This window comes from Chiloscyllium plagiosum, unplaced genomic scaffold (genome assembly GCF_037043375.1).
Source record: "Chiloscyllium plagiosum isolate Xiang-an unplaced genomic scaffold, Cpla_swu_hap1 HiC_scaffold_18, whole genome shotgun sequence".
NCBI lineage: Eukaryota > Metazoa > Chordata > Chondrichthyes > Orectolobiformes > Hemiscylliidae > Chiloscyllium > Chiloscyllium plagiosum.
Genome location: NW_028270156.1, coordinates 32,672,254 through 32,695,100, shown reverse-complemented (window position 1 = coordinate 32,695,100; position 22,847 = coordinate 32,672,254). Strand labels below are relative to the sequence as shown.

At 45.0% G+C, this 22,847-nt stretch overlaps 1 protein-coding gene across 1 annotated transcript in view; it reads right to left on the bottom strand.

Annotated features, from left to right (window-relative positions):
* The window catches only part of dkk3b (dickkopf WNT signaling pathway inhibitor 3b), a 38,712-nt gene that overhangs the window by 5,694 nt on the left and 10,171 nt on the right, over nucleotides 1–22,847 (bottom strand). The window contains exons 2-5 of the mRNA XM_043705671.2: nucleotides 21,651–21,773; nucleotides 8,791–8,883; nucleotides 7,705–7,849; nucleotides 962–1,118 (exon numbers count right to left, since the gene is read on the bottom strand). Coding sequence (XP_043561606.2) covers nucleotides 962–1,118; nucleotides 7,705–7,849; nucleotides 8,791–8,883; nucleotides 21,651–21,773 — 518 coding nt within the window. The remainder of the gene's footprint in view (nucleotides 1–961; nucleotides 1,119–7,704; nucleotides 7,850–8,790; nucleotides 8,884–21,650; nucleotides 21,774–22,847) is intronic.

Genomic DNA, 22,847 nt, shown 5'->3' with positions numbered 1-22,847 from the left:
AGACTAAGGTTCATAGCTCCTTGAAAGTATAGTCACAGCTAGATAGGATAGTGAAGGAGGCATTTGGTATGCTTTCCTTTATTGGTCAGAGTATTGAGTACAGGAGTTGGGAGGTCATGTTGCGGCTGTACAGGACATTGGTTAGGCCACTGTTGGAATATTGCATGCAATTCTGGTCTCCTTCCTATCGGAAAGATGTTGTGAAACTTGAAAGGGTTCAGAAAGATTTACAAGGATGTTGCCAGGGTTGGAGGATCTGAGCTATAGGGAGAGGCTGAACAGGCTGGGGCTGTTTTCCCTGGAGAGTCGGAAGCTGAGGGGTGACCTTACAGAGGTTTACGAAATCATGAGGGGCATGGATAGGATAAATAGGCAAAGTCTTTTCCCTGGGTCGGGGAGTCCAGAACTAGACGGCATAGGTTTAGGGTGAGAGGGGAAATATATAAAAGAGACCTAAGGGGCAACATTTTCACACAGAGGGTGGTACGTGTATGGAATGAGCTGCCAGAGGAAGTGGTGGAAGATGATGCAATTGAAACATTTAAGAGGCATTTCAATGGGTATATGAATAGGAAGGGTTTGGAGGAATATGGGCCGGGTACTGGCAGGTGGGACTAGATTGGGTTGGGATATCTGGTCGGCATGGACAGGTTGGACCGAAGAGTCTGTTTCCATGCTGTACATCTCTGTGACTCTATTTCCAGCAACTGCAGTCCATTATTACTATGGAGATAGAAAAGATCTTATGATAAAAACTAGCAGGTTGTAAATGGTGACAGTAATTATACTGTCGTGTGATTACAGCCAGTGCCCGATTGTCAAACATGCCCACGTATACATTCCAAAAGCAGGAGACAAATCCAGAAAGACTTTTACTCTGGTTGGGTTTTCAGGGAGTAAAGGTCAGGCCCATTCGTTTTGTAAAAACTGTAAAATCAAATCATGTTGAACAGCCTCTTACCCTTCAGATTGGCACACCAGCCCCTTGACGCAGGGACAGTGGTCTAAAGCTCCATCTGGCTCCATCTCCCAGGTGATGAGATCCAAACTTCGGAGTGTGGGATCACGACAGAGTTGGCCCTTGGAGGGCAGTGGGGTACACACAGGAAACAAGAGATCTGAGTGAAATTAATAAAGACTTTGTGACAGCAACATTGTGTCTGCAATGTCAATGATGGTTCAGGACAACAGGCTATTTCACAAGTGTTCCAACCTCTCTCAACAACTACCAAACGAGCAAACCTATTTTTCTATTATGTATTATTAAAAGGAAATAAATATTTTCGAACACATCCCATTATGAATCACAAACGGTATAATCATAGGAATATAGGATTTGGCATTAGGAATAGATCATTCACTTCTTTACTATTCAATAACATCACAGCTGATTGGACAGTCTGCCTTCCTCCCCAGCCCTCATAACCCTCAACTTCTTCATCTATCAGAATTCTGTTGCACTCCACTTTCACTGTATTCAATCATTCCGCCTCCACGCATTCTGTGGAAGAGAATTTTGCAGATTAACAACCCTCAGAAAAACCAACTCTCATCTCGACCTGATAAGGGAAACCTCTTACTTTTAAACTGTATCTCTTCATTCTAGTCTCCTTCACAAAAATATTAAAAGCAAACATACAAAGTTTATTTTAGGGTTGGCCTGTCCCTTTCTCACCACTAGGTTTAGTTAAAGTAAGTTACCACAGTCTGAGGCCAGCTGCAAGTTGATACAGCCACACCATACCTCTTGCAAAAATGCCATCCCATATTCCCAATTCCTCCGCCTCCGCCGTATCTGCTCCCAGGAGGACCAGTTCCACCACAGAACACACCAGATGGCCTCCTTCTTTAGAGACCGCAATTTCCCTTCCCACGTGGTTAAAGATGCCCTCCAACACATCTCATTCACATTGCGCACCTCCGCCCTCAGACCCCACCCCTCCAACCGTAACAAGGACAGAATGCCCCTGGTGCTCACCTTCCACCCTACCAACCTTCGCATAAACCAAATCATCCGCCGACATTTCCGCCACCTCCAAAAAGACCCCACCACCAGGGATATATTTCCCTCCCCACCCCTTTCCGCCTTTCGCAAAGACCGTTCCCTCCGTGACTACCTGGTCAGGTCCACACCCCCCTACAACCCACCCTCCCATCCTGGCACCTTCCCCTGCCACCGCAGAAACTGTAAAACCTGCGCCCACACCTCCTCCCTCACCTCCATCCAAAGCCCTAAAGGAGCACATCAAAGTTTTACCTGCACATCCACTAATATCATTTACTGTATCCGTTGCTCCCGATGCAGTCTCCTCTACATTGGGGAGACTGGGTGCCACCTAACATAGCGCTTTAGGGAATATCTCCAGGATATTGATTTTGATTTTGAGTGGGAGCAGCGGCCGAGTTGAGGTGAACCCGGGAGACTACAGCTAAGGTAAGAGTTTTTTTCAAAATTACTTACCTGTAGCGGGCATCGGTGTTTTGTTTTCTCTCTCCTTCACAGAAAGAGCGGGAGCAGCAGAGGAAGTGACGGCAAGCAGAGGGGCAGCCGGGAAGGAGAACTGTGAGTATAAATACTCACTGTTTAACCACCAACGGTCATTTGAGTGGGAGCAGCGGCCGAGTTGAGGTGAACCCGGGAGACTACAGCTAAGGTAAGAGTTTTTTTCAAAATTACTTACCTGTAGCGGGCATCGGTGTTTTGTTTTCTCTCTCCTTCACAGAAAGAGCGGGAGCAGCAGAGGAAGTGACGGCAAGCAGAGGGGCAGCCGAGACCCGGAAGCAGTTAGTGGAAGCTTAGCTGGGTTAGATTTTTTCCCCCTTTAAAAGCGTGAAGGAGAGGAACCCGAGGCACTACACGGGTAGTGCCTCCCACCCGCCCTCCTCCTCTAACCTAATAATAACATCTGTTGTGGCAAGCAGGTAAGTGCTGAATTTTGCTTGTATTATTTAGACACAGTTTTTGTTTAAACAGTTAGCTTTAGAGGGATGGCAGTGAAGGCAGTGCAATGTTCCTCCTGCAACATGTATGAGGTGAGGGATGCCATCGACGTCCCTGCCGATTACACTTGCAGGAAGTGCACCCATCTCCAGCTCCTCCAAGACCGTGTTAGGGAACTGGAGCTGGAGTTGGATGAACTTCGGATCATTCGGGAGGCAGAGGGGGTCATAGATCAGAGTTATAGGGAAGTAGTAACTCCAAAGATGGCAGATAGATGGGTGACAGTGAGGGGGACTGGGAGGAAGCAGCCAGTGCAGGGACCTCCTGCGGCCATTCCCCTCAAGAACAAGTATACCGTTTTGGATACTTGTGGGGGGGATGACTTACCAGGGGTAAGTAACGGGGCTCAGGTCTCTAGCACGGAGCCTGTCCCCGTTACTCAGAAGGGAAGGGTGAAGAAGAGCAGAGCAGTAGTAATTGGGGACTCGATAGTTCGTGGCACAGATAGGCGGTTTTGTGGGAACGAGAGAGACTCACGTTTGGTATGTTGCCTCCCAGGTGCAAGGGTACGTGATGTCTCTGATCGTGTTTTCCGGGTCCTGGAGGGGGAGGGGGAGCAACCCGAAGTCGTGGTCCACATTGGCACCAACGACATAGGTAGGAGGAGTGCTGAGGATGTTAGACAGGCTTTCAGGGAGCTAGGTTGGAAGCTTGGAGTTAGAACAAACAGAGTTGTTGTCTCTGGTTTGTTACCCGTGCCACGTGATAGAGATTCGAGGAATAGGGAGAGAGAACAATTAAATGCGTGGCTTCAGGGATGGTGCAGGAGGGAGGGGTTCCAGTTTTTGGATAACTGGGGTTCTTTCTGGGGACGGTGGGACCTCTATAAACAGGATGGTCTACACCTGAACCTGAGGGGAACCAGTATCCTTGGGGGGAGGTTTGCTAGTGCTCTTGGGGGGGGTTTAAACTAACTCGGCAGGGGCATGGGAACCCAGATTGTAGCTTCAGGGTGCAGGGCCTGGAGTGTAGGGAGGTGAGGAACATGGCATCAATTTCCAAGGAGGGTGCCTGTAAACAGGGAAGTGGCTTGAAGTGTGTATACTTCAATGCAAGAAGTATACGAAATAAGGTAGGTGAACTTGCAGCGTTGGTTGGTACCTGGGACTTCGATGTTGTGGCTATTACGGAGACATGGCTAGAACAGGGACAGGATTGGCTGTTGCAGGTTCCGGGATTTAAATGTTTTAGTAGGGTCAGAGGTGGGGGTAAAAGAGGGGGAGGTGTGGCATTGCTTGTCAAAGATAGTATTACAGCGGTGGAAAGGACGATGGATGAGGACTTGCCATCTGAGGTAGTTTGGGCTGAGGTTAGGAATAGGAAAGGTGAGGTCACCCTGTTAGGAGTCTTTTACAGGCCTCCTAATAGTCCTAGAATCATTGAAGAAAGGATTGGGAAGGTGATTCAGGAGATGAGTGACAGTAATAGGGTGGTTGTTATGGGGGACTTTAACTTTCCTGATATTGATTGGGAAAGCTATAGCTCAAGTTCGTTAGATGGGTCAGTGTTTGTTCAATGTGTGCAGGAGAGTTTCCTGACACAATATGTAGACAGGCCAACAAGAGGTGAGGCCATACTGGATTTGGTTCTGGGTAACGAACCAGGCCAGGTGTTAGAATTAGAGGTAGGTGAGCACTTTGGGGATAGTGACCATAATTCGGTGATTTTTACACTCGTGATGGAGAGGGATAAGTGTGTACTACAGGGCAAGAATTATAGCTGGGGTAAGGGAAATTATGATGCGGTGAGGCATAACTTAGGATGTGTGGCTTGGAAAAGTAGACTCCAAGGCAAGAGTGTAAATGATATGTGGAACTTGTTCAAGGGGCAACTATTGAGTGTCCTTGATAATTATGTACCTGTCAGGCAGGAAGGAAAGGGTCGTGCGAGGGAGCCGTGGTTTAATAAGGAATTGGAATCCCTTGTTAAATGGAAGAGGGCGGCCTATCTCAAGATGAGACGTGAGGGTTCAATTGGGGCGATTGAGAGTTATAGGGTAGCCAGGAAGGACCTGAAGAGAGAGCTAAAAGCAGCAAGGAGGGGACATGAAAGGTCCTTAGTAGATAGGATTAGGGAAAACCCTAAGGCTTTCTATAGGTATGTTAGGAATAAAAGAATGACTAGGGTAGGAATAGGTCCAGTCAAGGATAGTAGGGGGAAGTTGCGTGTGGAGGCGGAAGAGATTGGGGAGACACTGAATGAATACTTTTCTTCAGTATTCACTCAGGAACAGGGCATTGTTGTCGATGAGAATACTGAGGCACAAATAAGTAGAATGGATGGCTTTGAGGTATGTAGAGAAGAGGTGTTGGAAATCCTGGAAAAGGTGAAAATAGATAAGTCCCCTGGGCCTGATGGCATTTATCCTAGGATTCTCTGGGAAGCAAGGGAGGAGATTGCAGAGCCATTGGCCTTGATTTTTATGTCCTCTTTGTCTACAGGAGTAGTCCCAGAAGACTGGAGGATAGCAAATGTGGTTCCCTTGTTCAAAAAGGGGAGTAGGGATAGCCCTAGTAACTATAGGCCGGTGAGTCTCACTTCTGTTGTGGGCAAAGTCTTAGAGAGAATTGTAAGGGATAGGATTTATGCACATCTCGATAGGAATAATGTGATCAAGGATAGTCAGCATGGTTTTGTGAAGGGCAAGTCGTGCCTCACAAACCTTATTGAATTCTTTGAAAAGGTGACGAAGGAGGTTGATGAGGGGAAAGCGGTAGATGTGGTATATATGGATTTTAGTAAGGCGTTTGATAAGGTTCCCCATGGTAGGCTACTGCAGAAAATACGGAGATATGGCATTGAGGGTGAGTTAGAGGTTTGGATTAGGAATTGGCTGGATGGAAGAAGACAGAGGGTAGTAGTTGATGGCAAAGTTTCTTCATGGAGTGCCGTCACTAGCGGTGTTCCGCAAGGATCTGTTTTGGGACCATTGCTGTTTGTCATTTTTATAAATGACCTGGAAGAGGGGTTAGAAGGTTGGGTGAGCAAGTTTGCGGATGATACGAAAGTCGGAGGAGTTGTTGACAGTGAGGAAGCATGTGGCAGGTTACAGCAGGATATAGAAAAGCTGCAGAGCTGGGCAGAAAGGTGGCAGATGGAATTCAATGTAGCTAAGTGCGAGGTGATTCACTTTGGGAAGAATAACAAAAAGATGGGGTACTGGGCTAATGGTCGGATACTTGGTAGTGTGGATGAGCAGAGGGATCTTGGTGTCCATGTACACAGATCTCTGAAAGTTGCCACCCAGGTAAATAGTGCGGTGAGGAAGGCATATGGCGTACTGGCTTTTATTGGTAGAGGAATTGAGTTCCGGAGTCCTGAGGTCATGATGCAGTTGTATAAGACTCTGGTACGGCCGCATCTGGAATATTGTGTGCAGTTTTGGTCGCCATACTATAGGAAGGATGTGGAGGCATTGGAACGGGTGCAGAGGAGGTTTACCAGGATGTTGCCTGGTATGGAAGGAAAATCGTATGAGGAAAGACTGAGGCACTTGGGGCTGTTTTCACTAGAGAAAAGAAGGTTTAGGGGTGACTTGATTGAGGTGTATAAGATGATTAGGGGGTTAGATAGGGTAGACAGTATGAACCTTTTCCCGCGTATTGAGTCGGGTATTACAAGGGGGCATAGCTTTAAATTAAGGGGGGGTAGATATAGGACTGATGTTAGGGGTAGGTTCTTCACTCAGCGAGTCGTTAGTTCATGGAATGCCCTGCCAGTAACAGTGGTGGACTCTCCCTCTTTATGGGCATTTAAGAGGGCATTGGATAGGTATATGGAGGATAGTGGGTTAGTGTAGTTTAGGTGGGCTTGGATCGGCGCAACATCGAGGGCCCAAGGGCCTGTACTGCGCTGTATTCTTCTATGTTCTATGTTCTATGTTCTATGACACCCGCACCAATCAACCACACTGCCCCGTGGCCCAACATTTCAACTCCCCCTCCCACTCTGCCGAGGACATGGAGGTCCTGGGCCTCCTTCACCGCCACTCCCTCACCACCAGACGCCTGGAGGAAGAAAGGCTCATCTTCCGCTTCGGAACACTTCAACCCCAGGGCATCAATGTGGGCTTCAACAGCTTCCTCATTTCCCCTTCCCCCACCTCACCCTAGTTCCAAACGTCCAGCTCAGCACTGTCCCCATGACTTGGCCAGACTTGTCCTACCTGCCTATCTCCTTTTCCACCTATCCACTCCACCCTCTCCTCCCTGACCTATCACTTTCATCCCCTCCCCCACTCACCTATTGTACTCTATGCTACTTTCTCCCCACTCCCACCCTCCTGTAGCTTATCTCTCCACGCTTCAGGCTCTCTGCCTTTATTCCTGAAGGGCTTTTGCCAGAAACGTCGATTTCGAAGCTCCTTGGATGCTGCCTGACCTGCTGTGCTCTTCCAGCACCACCAATCTAGAGCCAAATTACTGCAAGTTGATACAGCCAGAGACCTACAGGAATTTAATTGCTATTTGGGCTGGAAACTTCACAGCTCCTTGAAAATTTGCATTTCCAGGTCTGGAAAAAACAAGCAGCTTTAAATTGCTTTCTTAAATTAGGAGAGAGACAGGCCCATGTTTTAAGCTAAATAGTATTTTGTATATCAGGCGAGTGGCTAAACCTGACCATATGACCCCGCACTTGCACACTTTAGAAAAGCCCAGCTGTAGTAGCATGGGGAAGGAATCAGATTATTTTTTGTAACTCACAGGTGTGGAAGGCACAACATAGGTTCCCACTGCAATCCTGTTGCTTATCACAGATGGAGCCAGTTTCTCCTTTCACCGCACTTCTTTTGCATTGTCCCCAGATACACAAAGAATCCGAATCACATTCTCCATCTCGAGTACAATTCTAAAGAAATCCATAACAAAATGTACAGTCAACATCCAACTAATCAACTTCTAGGACAAAGACATTCTGAATACTGAAGATAAATCATTCCTTCCTGGGATGTGGTTGACGCTGATAGTATCACATTCAGTTCAAAAGAAAATCAGACAAACACAAAATATGGAAAGGTGTGATGAAAAGCTAATATGAAGCAAATGGAATGGCAAGAGACTAATATGGAATGTTATTACCAACAGTTAATAGTTGGGCTGAATAGCCTGCCTCTTTGTTATACAGTAGCACCTTGACATGCTTCAACGTACGTACGAAATTCAAGATACGAACGAAGGCACGAGCGCAAAAAGCCCGTGTGCGATTGCATGGTTTCATTGTTCTGCTTTGCTACACGCTTGTTGAACGCAAAATCTCTCATTCTGTTCGTCTTTGGCACGTGCGCCGTGAACAGCGCTCGTTGCTACGTCCGAGCATTCTTACGCTATCCGAGTAATGGTCAAAATCGATTCAGTTCGCGAACTTTTCGGTTCGCGAACCGGGTCCCGGAACGGATTAAGTTCGTAAGTCGAGGCGCTACTGTATAACCATCGTTCCTTGTAGATTTTGTGAACGAACTAGCATTCCAGTGAAGATCGATAATTTAAACATTTGAACTTGTTTTTATTTTTAATATTTAATTAAAATAAGTGAACATGAAACTACAAGAATCATGTAAACTCATCCAGTTCACTCATGGCCTTTTGGAAAGGAGATGTTTTTCTTGCTCAGTCCGGCCCTGCACATAACCCCAGGTCTACACCAGCAATATTGACTCAAAGTGGTGTCTAGCTCACTGACAGCAACTTAAGAACAGCCACCATCCCCTTTTCAGGGTAAAGGAACTCCAGCAACACCCACCCACATCCCAAAGCGAATGTGAAAGAGCCCCAATGACTGACAGCACTCACCTCCTCCTGTGCTCTTTGTGGAATGCATTTCGACTCCAAGACATCAACCCAGCAGAAATGGTCTTTCCTGCAATCCTCGTCAACCATACACTCCTACAGGAGCACAATCAGTATGATATTAACAACAGCCACAATTATAAACACCATTTACTGCTCCAGAACAAGGAATTACTGATGATGGAAATGTGTTGCTGGAAAAGCGCAGCAGGTCAGGCAGCATCCAGGGAACAGGAGAATCGATGTTTCGGGCGTAAGCCCTTCTTCAGGATTCCTGAAGAAGGGCTTATGCCCGAAATGTCGATTCTCCTGTTCCCTGGATGCTGCCTGACCTGCTGCGCTTTTCCAGCAACACATTTCCAACTCTGATCTCCAGCATCTGCAGACCTCACTTTCTCCTCAATTACTGATGATGGCCTATGCACAATAAGTTTTGCTAAAACTCTGCATTCGTACGGCACCTTTAAACATGGGAATAAATCCTGTTGCAGTAGAGAGAAAATTCATTTCATAGAATCCCTACAGTGAGAGAACAGGTCATTTGGCCCAACAAGTCCACACCGACCCTCAGAACAGCATCCCATCCAGCAATTCCCCCTCCCACCCACCATTTGTAACCCTGCATTTCCCATGGTTAATCCACCTAGCCTGCACATCTTGGGCACTATAGGTAATTTAGCATGGCCAAGCCACCGAACCTACACATCTTTGGATTGTGGGAGGAAACTGAAGCACATGAAGGAAACGTATGCAGACACAGGGAGAACGTTCAAACTTCATACAGCCAGTCACCAGGTCCCTGGCGCTGTGAGGCAGCAATGTTAACCACTGAGCAACCACGTTGCCCTAAAACTGAACATCTATCTGCCTCGGCAGATGTATCAGGTCAAATGGCCAAAAGCTTGGTCAAAGATAATTTTGAAGGAGGGAAGACAGAAATTTGCTGTATTTCAGAGTTTAGGGCCCAGGTAATTGAAGCACTGATAAAGAAATGTGAATTAAGGACCCACAAGGGGCAGAATTGGAGATGTATCCCAGGTGAGCTGAGGGCTGAAGGTGGTGATGACACTGGGAAGGGCAAGGGACTTGAAAACAAATATGGGTGTCTGTCTCTGTCACTTGGGTAGGAAGATTGTGGTTCCAACCCCACTCCAAAGACTGGAGAACAAAATCCAGGCTGGCACATAAATGCACGATGTGCCATCTTTCAGACTCCTTGGTCAGGTGATCATAGATCTCATGGCTCTATTCAAAGAAAAACTAGACAGTTCTCCCCAGTGTCCAGGCCGATATTTACCAGTCAATCAACATCACTACAAGATTATGTCATCACTTGTCAAATTACTGTTAGTTTGATCTTGCTGCATTTCATACACCCCTAAACTTCAAAAACATTTCACTGACTGTAAAGCATTTTGGCTCATCCTGAGGATTTGAAATGCAAGCCCATTCTTACTTGACAGCTAATTTTGCAGGGTAGCCACCGTTGTAAAGCAGGGAACAAGGACAATCAACTTGTGCACGGACAGATCCTACAAAATGACCACATTACACGTGTTTGGAGATGGGTTTAGCAAGGTTTCTTCGAAAAATTTAAGGGAATCTTTCACATCCAGCGGAGGAGGGGGGTCTGGTTTGGTTTAACACATTAGAATGGCAGCACTTCCTCAATACTCTGACAGAATGGGCTGGAATGATGAATCAAATCTTTAAGATGGATTTGAACCCATGACCTCTGGCCTCAGAGACAAGATAACCCAGTGAGCAACATTTTCCACTGGGAATTCTGCATTAGGTTTAATAGGACAACATTACATTTAAACTAGGGTTTGTGGTTAAACTAGTACCCAATCTGAACAGGCTACTTATTCTTTAGCACTGTTTTTCCTTGACATTTTCTAATAACTCCATTCCCTAATGACACCATCCCACAGGCTTGTCAAACCTTCAGGATCTGAAGACTAAGCACTGAGACAGTTTCAAACTAAGCCTGAGGAGAAATGCCATAGTATGAAATTAAACTGTTTTTGTCCATAAATCACTTTGAACAGCGAGTTAGAAAAATATTCATGATGCAAGAGAATGTTATTTGATTCAGTCAAGAGTCAGTAAAATCAGTAAATGAAAAGCCCCTGTGTTTTTTGATCAGTTATGAGGAGGTGGGGATATAAAGAGGCAACATCAGGCAAAGAACGATGGTGGAGGGATAAAGCATCCAGGAATACATCCCACTGAATTTGGCGATTAGACACTGGGTTTGGCTCATAGCCTCTCTCAGCACCACCTCCAGTATCCGGCCGTTCCAGTGTCCAGGCTGAAAACAGGATTCAAGTCAAGGGATTCAAGTCAAGGGATCCAAACAAGATCCCCACACAGCTCCATGGCAAAAGCCGCAGACTCAGAGTCAGCCAATACGTTCTTGTGGTTGGGCAACGAATAACTGGAAATCTTTCAAGAAAGATTAATCCAACATTTAAAGAAAAACTGTGGCAGCTGGCTCTCCTGATATTCAAAACCCTGAACGTTCCCCCTTCCAAATAAAACGTATAGTTAGAGATCAAAATTTTCCTCAAGTTAAGTAACTCATTAGGACAATGATGAGGAAACTGCATTACTTCAAGAGATAAACCACACCTCTATAATTACAGTAAAACGTGTTCTCGCCAAACCTGACATTATATTAATGATGGGGAAAGGGTGATGGGAGATAACTGTTGCTGTAAGGCTCTGTTTAAGGCAATATTGGAACACAGTTACATTATATTCCAGTTCCGTGTTGCACATTTTTCCAATGGATCACAATCTTGGCAGCTTTCACACACTGAATTGCTCCAGCCAATGAGGTGTCAGCATTTCACACAAGCTAAAAGGTTCTCTCCCTTCTGTGATGTTTTCAACTCTGCTTCATCCTTCTTTTTTAAAAAAGATCAAAATGGTGTATACAATATCAATTATTTTAGAAACTAGTTAGCTCCTCTCAAGATGGGCTGGCTGCAAGTCATATGCCACGTTGCTAACCAAGAACGGAAGGATTACACACCAATGCACATGTATTATTCTGCTATGCATGCAGTTCCTTAAAGCTACAATGTTTAACTGCTGTTAGGTGTTATTTCAGAGAGGTTAATCATTTGTTTTGTGTGTGTAAAACAAAGGTTATTTAAAGGACAACTTTATTCAACTGCAGAAGAAACTGACTTATTGATCTTAAATTATTCAGTTCTCTATCCCAAAATATTATTAAGAGGAATCTCTCATTTATAATTCGGATGAATCAGAACTCATTTTCTTCGCTTCCCAACAAAGCTCATTCTAGAGATGGGCCACTCACTCAATGGAAATTTGTTAGGTTGGGAGGTGGTCATTCAGCCATCCCTTTCCACGATTCAATGGGATCAAGGCTAATCTGGATCCCAACTTCACTTCCTCTCCATTTCCCATAATTCCTTTACTCAATTAAAAAAAAAAGCAACTGATCACAATCTTCAAAACACCAATCAACAACTCCCTCTTTCACCTCCAGACCACTCCCCATCTTAACTTCAGGAACACCAAGTTAGGAGAGGGAAAATTCCAGCTTCTCAGTTGCCTGTATGTGAAGAAGTGCTTTCCAACTTGCCTTCTGAAATGGCTGGCACTAATTTTAAGATCCTCTCCAATGTTATCTTTGATTTCCTTACACAGTGCACAGTGTATGTGTTGGACTCTTTGGTCTCTGAAAGGGACCACTTCTGTTTGTTTGCTCATCTCCTGCACTGCTGCTTTGTCCTGCACCAGCACCACACGAGAGGGAATATTAGTTATTGTCCTATTGTTTCAGATTCCCCCACTGAATCTGGAGGAAATGATCTCTTATCTACCCAACTGAATTGTTTTAACATTTTAAATACGTGATTCAGATCATCCCCTAATCTCCTGTGCTCAAGGGAATACAAGTCTGGTTTCTGCAACATGTCCTCACAATTTAACTCTAAACTTCAGAATTAATCTGCTACAGCCATCCAACATCAATATATCTTAAAGTGAAGTGGCCAGAATCAAAGTCACTCCAGATAGGCTCTGACCAAAGACTACTCAACTGAACAATAAACTTGCTCCACTTTATATCCTAGCTCCATTGAGATAACTCCTTAAGCCTTCTTGATTGTATCTGTCTACAGGTACTGGCATTTAATTACTGGATATAGCTGAGTTTCCATCTCTCTCTGAACCACAACAATCCTTAGTTTGTCACTGTTTAGAATATATTCCAACATTTGGTCGGTTCAAAGTGATGACGTCACACTTCTCCCATGTTGAACTCAGCCTGACAGAACTTTGCCCACCCAACCTGTCAGAGTGGCTTGCTGCTCCAATTTGTACCAGTGACCCTCCAAACTTAATGCTACCTCCAAAAGTCGATAGACAACATCGCACCCGCTCCCGCAAAAGGGAGGGCCACACCCGCTTCCACAAAGGGGCAGACTGCAGCCATTCACACAAGTTATGAATAAACAAGAAAAGGTGAGATCCCAATACAGATTCCATGGTGGCGGCAAGAAAATCACTGATGACATTATGTTTAAAAGGATATGGGGACAGTACGGGAAGGTAGAGTCAGGGAGTGGATTAACCACAAGCATGCTGAATTCCCAGCAGGTTGTAAAGGTCTGGTGGCTTGCTTCAACAAACAGCGAATCCATCTCAAAGACGCTGCTAACAATGTTTCTGAACAGCAGCAAACAATGAGTCAATTCAAGCACAAGGCACTGAGAAGGCTGGGTGTTTTTGTGCTGAATTCCTTGGAATCAGCCTTCAGTTCAGTCTGAATCAATGGGAATGGCTGCTGCTGTGTGGCCTCACATCAAACAAGAACCCTCAGTCCCCCAGCTATGAATCACAGAACTACAAATCAGAACAAGATGCTGACCAAAACCACGTACCATGACAAGCACAGATTACTGTTCTTGGAACAAATGGGGGAACATTCGCTAGACTGCTCTCACCACAAAACAAAATTTACTTTGTCTATTGTTGAAACATATTGCTGGACAAGGGTTCAGGCTACTTCAGTCGTCGAAATGCAGAGCATCCATGTTTTATAGAGCATCAAGTTGTTTATAAAGTTGCACATTTAAGTTTGCTGATGACATGAAGTTGGGAGGCACACTAGGTTATAGAGATAAATGTTTTTTGATGTTTAACAGCTTCCAAAATGCATTCAGTCCTCAATCTGTTCATCTGCACTGCTTAATTTCACTGATGTATATTGGTGGCAAAACACTTCCTGGATTTTTTTCTTAAATTACAGGTTAATGTAAACATCTGCTCAGATTGTGAAACCGACTGCATATTAGCAAATTAAGGCGGCAAACATGCACGGCCATCTCCTTTTTGATTACCCTAGGTGTTAATCAAAGGGTTGGAGCTCGCTGAGAAAGTCAGCCACACGTTCGAGATTCCCCTTGCTCAGTAAACAATTTAAATGCATCTCTATTCGGTTGGGATGGGAACAAGAAATTACAAAAAAGGCAGAGGAACACAACAGAGTTGAAAAACAACAGCAGGTAGGAGTATAACATCGTGAGGTTCAAGATCACCCAGACGGAGCCGAGCCATCAGGTTTAGTTCAATTGTGTGTCGGGCATGTGTCTAAATTGGGATGAGCTTGGGAACTGTGAAGGGCACCATGTACATAAAAATCACTAAGGGATACAAAATGGAAGATGACCAACTTAGGTTGTACAGTGAGGTGCTGCATTTTGGGAAAGCAAATCTTAGCAGGACTTGTACACTTAATGATAAGGTACTAGGGAGTGTTGCTGAACAAAGATCATAGCTCCTTGAAAGTGGAGTCGCAGGTAGATAGGATAGTGAAGGAGGTGTTTGGTATGCTTTCCTTTATTGGTCAGAGTATTGAGTACAGGAGTTGGAAGGTCATGTTGCGGCTGTACAGGACATTGGTTAGGCCACTGTTGGAATATTGCATGCAATTCTGGTCTCCGTCCTATCAGAAAGGTGTTGTGAAACTTGAAAAGGTTCAGAAAAGATTTACAAGGATGTTGCCGGGGTTGGAGGATTTGAGCTATAGGGAGAGGCTGAACAGGCTGGGCCTGTTCTCCCTGGAGCGTCGGAGGCTGAGGGGTGACCTTATAGAGGTTTACAAAATTATGAGGGGCATGGATAGGATAAATAGACAAAGTGTTTTCTCTGGGTTGGGGGAGTCCAGAACTAGACGGCATAGGTTTAGGGGAGAGGGGAAAGATATAAAAGAGACCTAAGGGGCAATGTTTTCATAGAGAGTGGTACGTGTATGGAATGAGCTGCCAGAGGAAGTGGTGGAGGCTGGTACAATTGCAACATTTAAAAGGCATCTGGATGGGTATATGAATAAGAAGGGTTTGGAGGGAAATGGGCAGGGTACTGGCAGGTGGTACTAGATTGGGTTTGGATATCTGGTTGGCATGGACGGGTTGGACCGAACGGTCTGTTTCCGTGTTGTACATCTCTATGACTCTATGACCAGACCGCAAAGGAAGGCGATATTAGTTCTGAAGCAAATGCAGCATAGATCTGTTTGAACTTACATCTTTTATCCCCAGTTTCTCAATAAAGACAGGTTTCATTAACTAAGCTTGCATTCCATGGTATTTAGATGGTTGAATCTAATATGACTGAGTTATTTAAAATAATAAGTATCTTAGATTGGATACCAAGAGCAGACAGCTAAATTATTTCTTCTGGCGGGGAAATCCAGAGACGAGTAAAAACAGAAAAATGCTAGAGACACATTGCAGCTCCTATAGCACTGGGGATAGAGTTCTGCTGATAAAAATCATAGACCGCAAACATAATTCCATTTCTCTCTCAATCGGCAGCATTTTCTATTTTAAACTTCTAGCGTCCATAGTATTAGTAAACGGAGTTTAGCCACAGATCAGTTCATGATCCAGTTGGTGGAACAGAACAGGGGCATGAATGGACATGCCTGCTCATAAATATCCATTTCTGTTGCTGATCTGAACAGACTCCAGGGTTCCGGTGTAGGAATTATCCACTAGTCAGGGCATACTGCGAAAAACAACACTTTCCAAACCTGCAGAAACATAAATCTCAAACCCATACAGAACAAATCACTGGCTACAACACAGAGATAAGAGGAGTACTTCCAGTTCAGTGTTAACTGCAGGGCTCGAGATTGAAACTGCACTCTGTATTCTCGTGCCCAGAGCAGTATCTAGAGAGGGTTGGGTTGTCAAGGCTGTACACAGCTTTGGTCTGTGCTGAAGCAGTTGGGAGATGATTTTCAAAATGTATCATTCTAAATAAAAAATCTAAACCAAAACATTTTGGGATTGTTGGCCACTGTGTGGTCTCAGCCTGGAATCGAGAATGCAGAGGAGGTTTGCTAACTTTTGTGGTCACTGACGTGTTTTTTTAAAAAAATTATTTTCTAAAGGAAACCACGGTGGCCTGAATCACATTTTCCAGACAGGGGCAGCAACAGGTTGAGCTTGGAAAGCCTTTCCATAGCCCAAAAAAAAAATGTTAAAGCAGAAAAATTTAAATTTGTTAGCAGCCTTGCTCCTGAACGTTTCCACTGAGATGGCTGTGCAAGAGCAAAAAGCCTAAAGTCTGCAAAATTGTGAAAGTTTATTCAAGTCAGAAGAGAAAAGAAACTTCAGATTTCTATAGTACATTTCATGTTATCATGATGTTCCATAGAATTTTACAACAAATGAAGTGCTTTGGTCTACAGTTACTCTTGGAATATTGGAAATGTGACACAGCAAGCTCATCTAAACAGTAGTGAGATAACAAACAGATCATTTGTTTTTGTAATTACCATTAAGGGGTAAATATTGGCCCGAGCAATTCCAGCCAGGTGGCCCCTCCAACCACTTGATTCGATTCCCTCCAGTATGCTACAAGCCCTTTGGCCCAGCAAGTCCATACCGAACCTCCAAAGAGTAACCCACCGAGACCCATTCCCCCACCCTATGCTTACCCCTGACTAATGCGTCTAACACTATGGGCAATTTAGCATGACCAATTCACCTAACCTGCACATCTTTGGATTGAGGGAGGAAACTGGAGCACCCGGAGGAAACCCACACAGAGATAGGGAGAATGAGCAAACTCCACACAGACAGTCGCTCGAGGTGGGACTCAAACCCAGGTCCCTGGCGCTGTGAGGTAGCAGTACTAACCACTGAGCCACCATCCCACATCCCTCTCCAACCATGCAGTATTCCCTCAGTTTGAAGCTCAGCCTGGGTTATGTATTCAAATATGTGGAGTTGCATTTGAACATGATCTAATGCCTCAGGAGTATAAAACTGAAATCACACTGCACATAAAGAGTTACGTTCATCAGAAATCTACCCGGGTGCTGACAAGAACACATAAAAAGGGTAATCATTGTTCTGGGTCAAAGTGATTTATCAGAACCATCCTCCTTCCCTTCCTTCTCCCCACACACACAGTCTGGAACAAGCCGTCCAGTTATAACCTGCATAGCAAGATAAATTGGATCAATTTGCTCTGTGAAACATCTGTCAGCAGGGGAAAAGAAACATGCTTTGAATATTTTGCTTACAGCAGTAGAATCGATTAAAATCTTCACCAACACAGAGGTCTGTATTAGAATCACTGGTCCTTTAGAATTATAGTAATGACCCAATGTAAACACAGCATAAATTTAAATCTGTTAATGATATGAAATCTGTAAAAGTAGTAAATGAGGAAGACAGCAACAAGTTTCTGTAGAAAAGAGACAGCGAATTCAACTGACACATGACAGATCAAAGTTAATACAGGGGAACTTCAATTACCCAAATACCAATTATCCAAAAATTGGATTAACCAAAGGAGATCTCAAGGTCCATATAGAAACATCACACCAAAGACGTGTTTACAGATCGCGTCTTTTGTTACAGTGATTAAACAGGCACCGTCTCCAAATGACTGACCTCCCGCCCTCTCTCTCTTCACTTTCCCCGGAGTTCTACAGAGGGGTGTACCCTAACCTCCACCCTGCACCCCCAGGAATAATCTCTCCAGCATTGTCCTGGGCAGGGCAAACGTGGAATCTGTCAAAACTTTGCAGTAAAAAGTTGTGTGTGTGGCTGTGCACTATTTGGAGACTTACCCCACAAAGGCAGCTGCAGCAGTTTTGTTGTTGATGTGCAGTCCAGATGGCCGCGGGGGGGCTCCCCTGCTTTGTGCTGGGGCACAGGGGACGGTGTTGGACAGAGTGGGGGTGGGGGTTGAATGGAGTTGGGGGTGGGGGGAGGGGGGGGGCTGGACCGGGTTGGGGAGGCGGGGGCAGTGATGGACTGGGTTGGGGGGTGCATGTTGGGGGTGGGGCCCCGCACACTCTGTGCGGCTGGTAGTCTCCTGAATGGGAAGCAGACTTTAAAATTCCGAGCCCCAGAGGAATGACATTTAATAGATTTTCTGAATAATCGATTATCCAAACAAAACAGTGCCCACCCATCTCGTTTGGATAATCGAGTTTGCACTGTACAGAGAAATATGAAGTGATATAATTTGGTGTAGGAACATAAGAGTAAGATTCATAAAGGGTTGCGTGCTGGATAGCCCTAGAAAAGGGACCAGTACTGTATTAGATATGAATGAACTAAGGAGGACCATGTGGCTAGGTTTAGAATAAAGAGAGCTATAGAATGCACGTATGAAAATTCACAAAATGTGGGGAATATGGTTCATGTGTTACAAACAATCACCAGGTGGGAATATGATATAATAGCAAAAACAGAAATGTGACTTACAAGGAGCAAAGTGGACACTAAATACTCAAGGATATAAAGTATTCATAGAAGATATAGAAGGAAAACAGAGGTGTATTGGCAGTATTGTTTTGGGAAGACATTGTAAAGGTTAGAAAGAGAATGACTTGAAAGTGATGATAGTATTCACTAGAGAGATAAGAGTTAAGTAAGAGCGAGTCTGTTGTACTGCACAGGTCTTCAATAACTGGACAAAAAGATCAGCAAAACTGCTGGGATATTACAATAGTAATACCAAAGGACTTAATTACCTTAATATTTTGAATACATTAAAGAGAAAGGAGGGGTAAGGAATTTCTGAAACAAGTCCAGGAAACTTCCTTTACTGACTTATCAGTGATCCATCAGAAAAGGAGTCATTGCTGAATCTGGGTCATCTGAATGTAGTTAAGCCAAATGGGTCAAACGCCAGTGGGAGATTGCTGGGTGAGAGGGATCATCGGGATTGGATCAGTGAAGACGGGAATCAATAAAAAGTACAGTACCAAAACAGGTTAACTGCAATGTGATAAGAGGCAATCTCACCAAGAGAAAAACGGAATCAAAGACTGGCAGAAAAGAATGATGGGTGATCTTTGCAGAGGAGATGTTTTACAGATGGGCTAGGTACACTTTAGTAAATCAAAGCCAGGGCACCTTGGATAATGAGGGACATTGAGAATATCTTGAAATAAAGACGAAAAAAAAGACAACTGGGTGTATGATCTATTCTGGACCCGAAACGTTAACTCTGATTTATCTCCAGATCTGCCAGAAATTCCAGCAATTTCTGTTTTGTTTCAGCTTTCCAGCATCCACAGCTCTTTCAGTTGGGTGTCTGGTGGTGTATTCAAGTGAGAACTTGGCCAAATTTAATAAGCTAAGGGCAAGACAATAGCAGGACTGCCAAAAGGAGAATATCTTCGAGGAGAAAGTGAGGTCTGCAGATGCTGGAGATCAAAGTTGAAACTTTATTGCTGGAACAGCACAGCAGGTCAGGCAGCATCCAGGGAACAGGAGATTCGACGTTTCGGGCACAGGCCCTTCTTCAGGAATGAGCAGAGAGTGTTCAGCAGGAGAAGATAAAAGGTAGGGAGGAGGGACTTGGAGGAGGGGCGTTGGAAATGTGATAGGTGGAAAGAGGTCAAGGTGAGGGTGATAGGTCGGAGTAGGATGGAGGCGGAGAGGTCAAGAAGACGACTGCAGGTCAGGAAGGCGGTGCCGGGCTGGAGGGATTCGGCTGAGACAAGGTGGGGGGAGGGGGGATGAAGAAACTGGTGAAGTCCAAGTTCATCCCCTGTGGTTGGAGGGTTCCCAGTCGGAAGATAAGACGCTCCTCCTCCGACCGTCGCGTTGTTGTGGTTTGGCGGTGGATGAGTCCAATGACCTGCATATCCTCGGTGGAGTGGGAGGGGGAGTTGAAATGCTGTGCTACAGGGTGGTTGGGTTGGTTCGTCCGGGTGGCCCAGAGGTGCTCTCTGAATCGCTCCGCAAGTAGGCGGCCTGTCTCCCCAATATAGAGGAGGCCACACCGGCTGCAGCGGATGCAGTAGATGATGTGGGTGGAGGTGCACGCTCCGCAAGTAGGCGGCCTGTCTCCCCAATATAGAGGAGGCCACACCCACTCCACCGAGGATATGCAGGTCATTGGACTCATCCACCGCCAAACCACAACAACGCGACGGTCGGAGGAGGAGCGTCTTATCTTCCGACTGGGAACCCTCCAACCACAGGGGATGAACTTGGACTTCACCAGTTTCTTCATCCCCCCTCCCCCCACCTTGTCTCAGCCAAATCCCTCCAGCCCGGCACCGCCCTCCTGACCTGCAGTCTTCTTCTTGACCTCTCCACCTCCATCCTACTCCGACCTATCACCCTCACCTTGACCTCTTTCCACCTATCACATTTCCAACGCCCCTCCTCCAAGTCCCTCCTCCCTACCTTTTATCTTCTCCTGCTGAACACTCTCTGCTCATTCCTGAAGAAGGGCCTGTGCCCGAAACGTCGAATCTCCTGTTCCCTGGATGCTGCCTGACCTGCTGTGCTGTTCCAGCAATAAAGTTTCAACAAAAAGGAGAATATGACAAGAGAGAAAGAGTTAGCTTAAAAGGAAACCCATAAGTGTTCTATTAGCATACAAACAATAAGTAAGTGACAGATAGACATGGACTATTAATGAGTTTTTTTAAAAAGTCAGAATTTACATTTAGAGGTGCAGCAGAAAGCTAGAGTAGGTTAGTGTACTTTGGAATCGGTGTTTACTGAGAGAAGAGAATGCTGACAAGTTGGAGACTGTTAAAGGGGGAAGTGATTTCTCTTCCCACCACCCAAGCATGCTGTCATAATCTGGAAAGCTTTGTCTGAAAGGGCATTGCAAGATGATTCAACAGTAATTTATAAAAAGGTACTGGATAAATATCTGAAGGACGATCAGGAAATAGCAGAGGAAGTGGGGCTAATTAGGTAGCCAGTTCAAACAGCGAGGACAGAAGTGAGGAGTAAATGGCTTCCTCCTTAAACAAGGCAGCTTGCGTTTATATTGTTTTTCAGCACCACCTGAAATCCCTAAGGCAGGATAAAGGGAATGAAGTACTTATGAAATGTAGTCACGTTATAATATTGGAAACACAGCATTGCAAAATATCACAAACAGCAACATAGTGATGATTATATGATTGGTTCCTGTGATGGTGACCGATGCACAAATATCAGACAGATATCAGGGATACCTCCCTTGTTATTTTACAAAATAGCGCCATGAGTTCTTGTACATGCAGTTTATCAAGTGGATGGAGAGTTAACATTCCACCTGAAAGTTGGCATTTCCAAAAGTGCGTTCTCCCACAGTGGGACTGGAAACCCAAAACTCTGGCAGTTAGAGACGAGCGTGGTGCCATCTGTGCCACAATCAGCCCAGCTTGGAGTCCTGTGTTGTGTGATTCCATGCTGTATTGCTGCACCTTGCAGCGTCATAGCTCGTGGTGTTTGTGCAGGAGGAAAACTGGCCTTAAAGGAAACACCTTCCTGCCAAATTCAGCAACTCAATCAGAAAGTCTGCCCTATCAAGCAGGCTGAAGTTTCCAGTTAGCTTACCTTCTTGTTTTCCAGAAAAGCGCTGATAGTCAAGTTTCTCACCCAGGAACGTGCGCCAAGTTTGCTGTAGTTGGCGGATACGCTCTCCAGATCCCGTAACATCCTCCCTTGCTTCAACTCCATCTGCGATTACATTTAGAAAACAAATCCCTGCTTTTAATCAACTGAGAAGATTGGCGAGGACAGGCTGTGCAGACTTGGTTTACATTCCCTCAAAGTTAAAAGGCTGAGGGATGATGTTACCTCTCCCATCTAGAGTAACTTCCTGGATTGAAAGGCACCATATAACCAAGTTATTTTCAACAATAATTTGCATTTCTATAACAAAACACTGATAGCACAATAAACCATCCCAAGCAACTTCACAGAGGCAAGACAAAATGTAATACTAACCCACTGAACGGCATTAAGACAACTGGCAAAGAATTTTGATCAAAGAACAAGGGTTTAAGAAGAATCTTAAAAAGGACTGAGACAGACAGGTGCCTAGAGGTTAAGCAATGAAAGCTTAGGAACCAGACAACTGAAAGGGTGGTCATTAATACTGGAGTGACAGAAGTCAGGGAAGGTCAATGGGCCAGAACTGCAGCAGCGCAAAAATTTCAAGAGTGTCAAACATAACCTGCACGAAAATCGAAAGAATTTATTAGCACCAGCAAAGAAGTTAAAAACAGCTAAATTGCATACCCATGAGTTTTGAAGATTAAGGGTAATCTGAGAAAGGTTTTGAAATACTGGACTGACTGGGTCAATACTGGGTGAATACGGAGAGTTCTGAACAAAGAGTCTGATCATAAACTTAGAGCGAGACAGCACAGGGTTGCAATCAAAAACACTATTCGGCACAAATGAGTTGTGGAAATCTAGTTGTTGCAGCCCCCAACCTCCCTGCTGGGAGACAATTTTAGATTTCAAGACTGACAACGAGTTATTCTTATTGTGGCTAGTATTAAGGCAGATGGAGCTGACATATTAACTGAATGGTCCCCTTTTGTTCCCACCAATGGCTGGCTTTCACTTGCTTCAGCACAAGATTCCCTCTTGATAGCAGCTACATGCAAAAGCCTTGAGGTGTCTCAAGCAGGGACATTAGCTGACAATTGCACAGTGTTCAATATTGTTTTTGACTCCTCAGGTCCTGAACAGGTTAGTGTCCATATGCAGCAAGACCTGGACAACTTTCAGGCTGGGGCTATA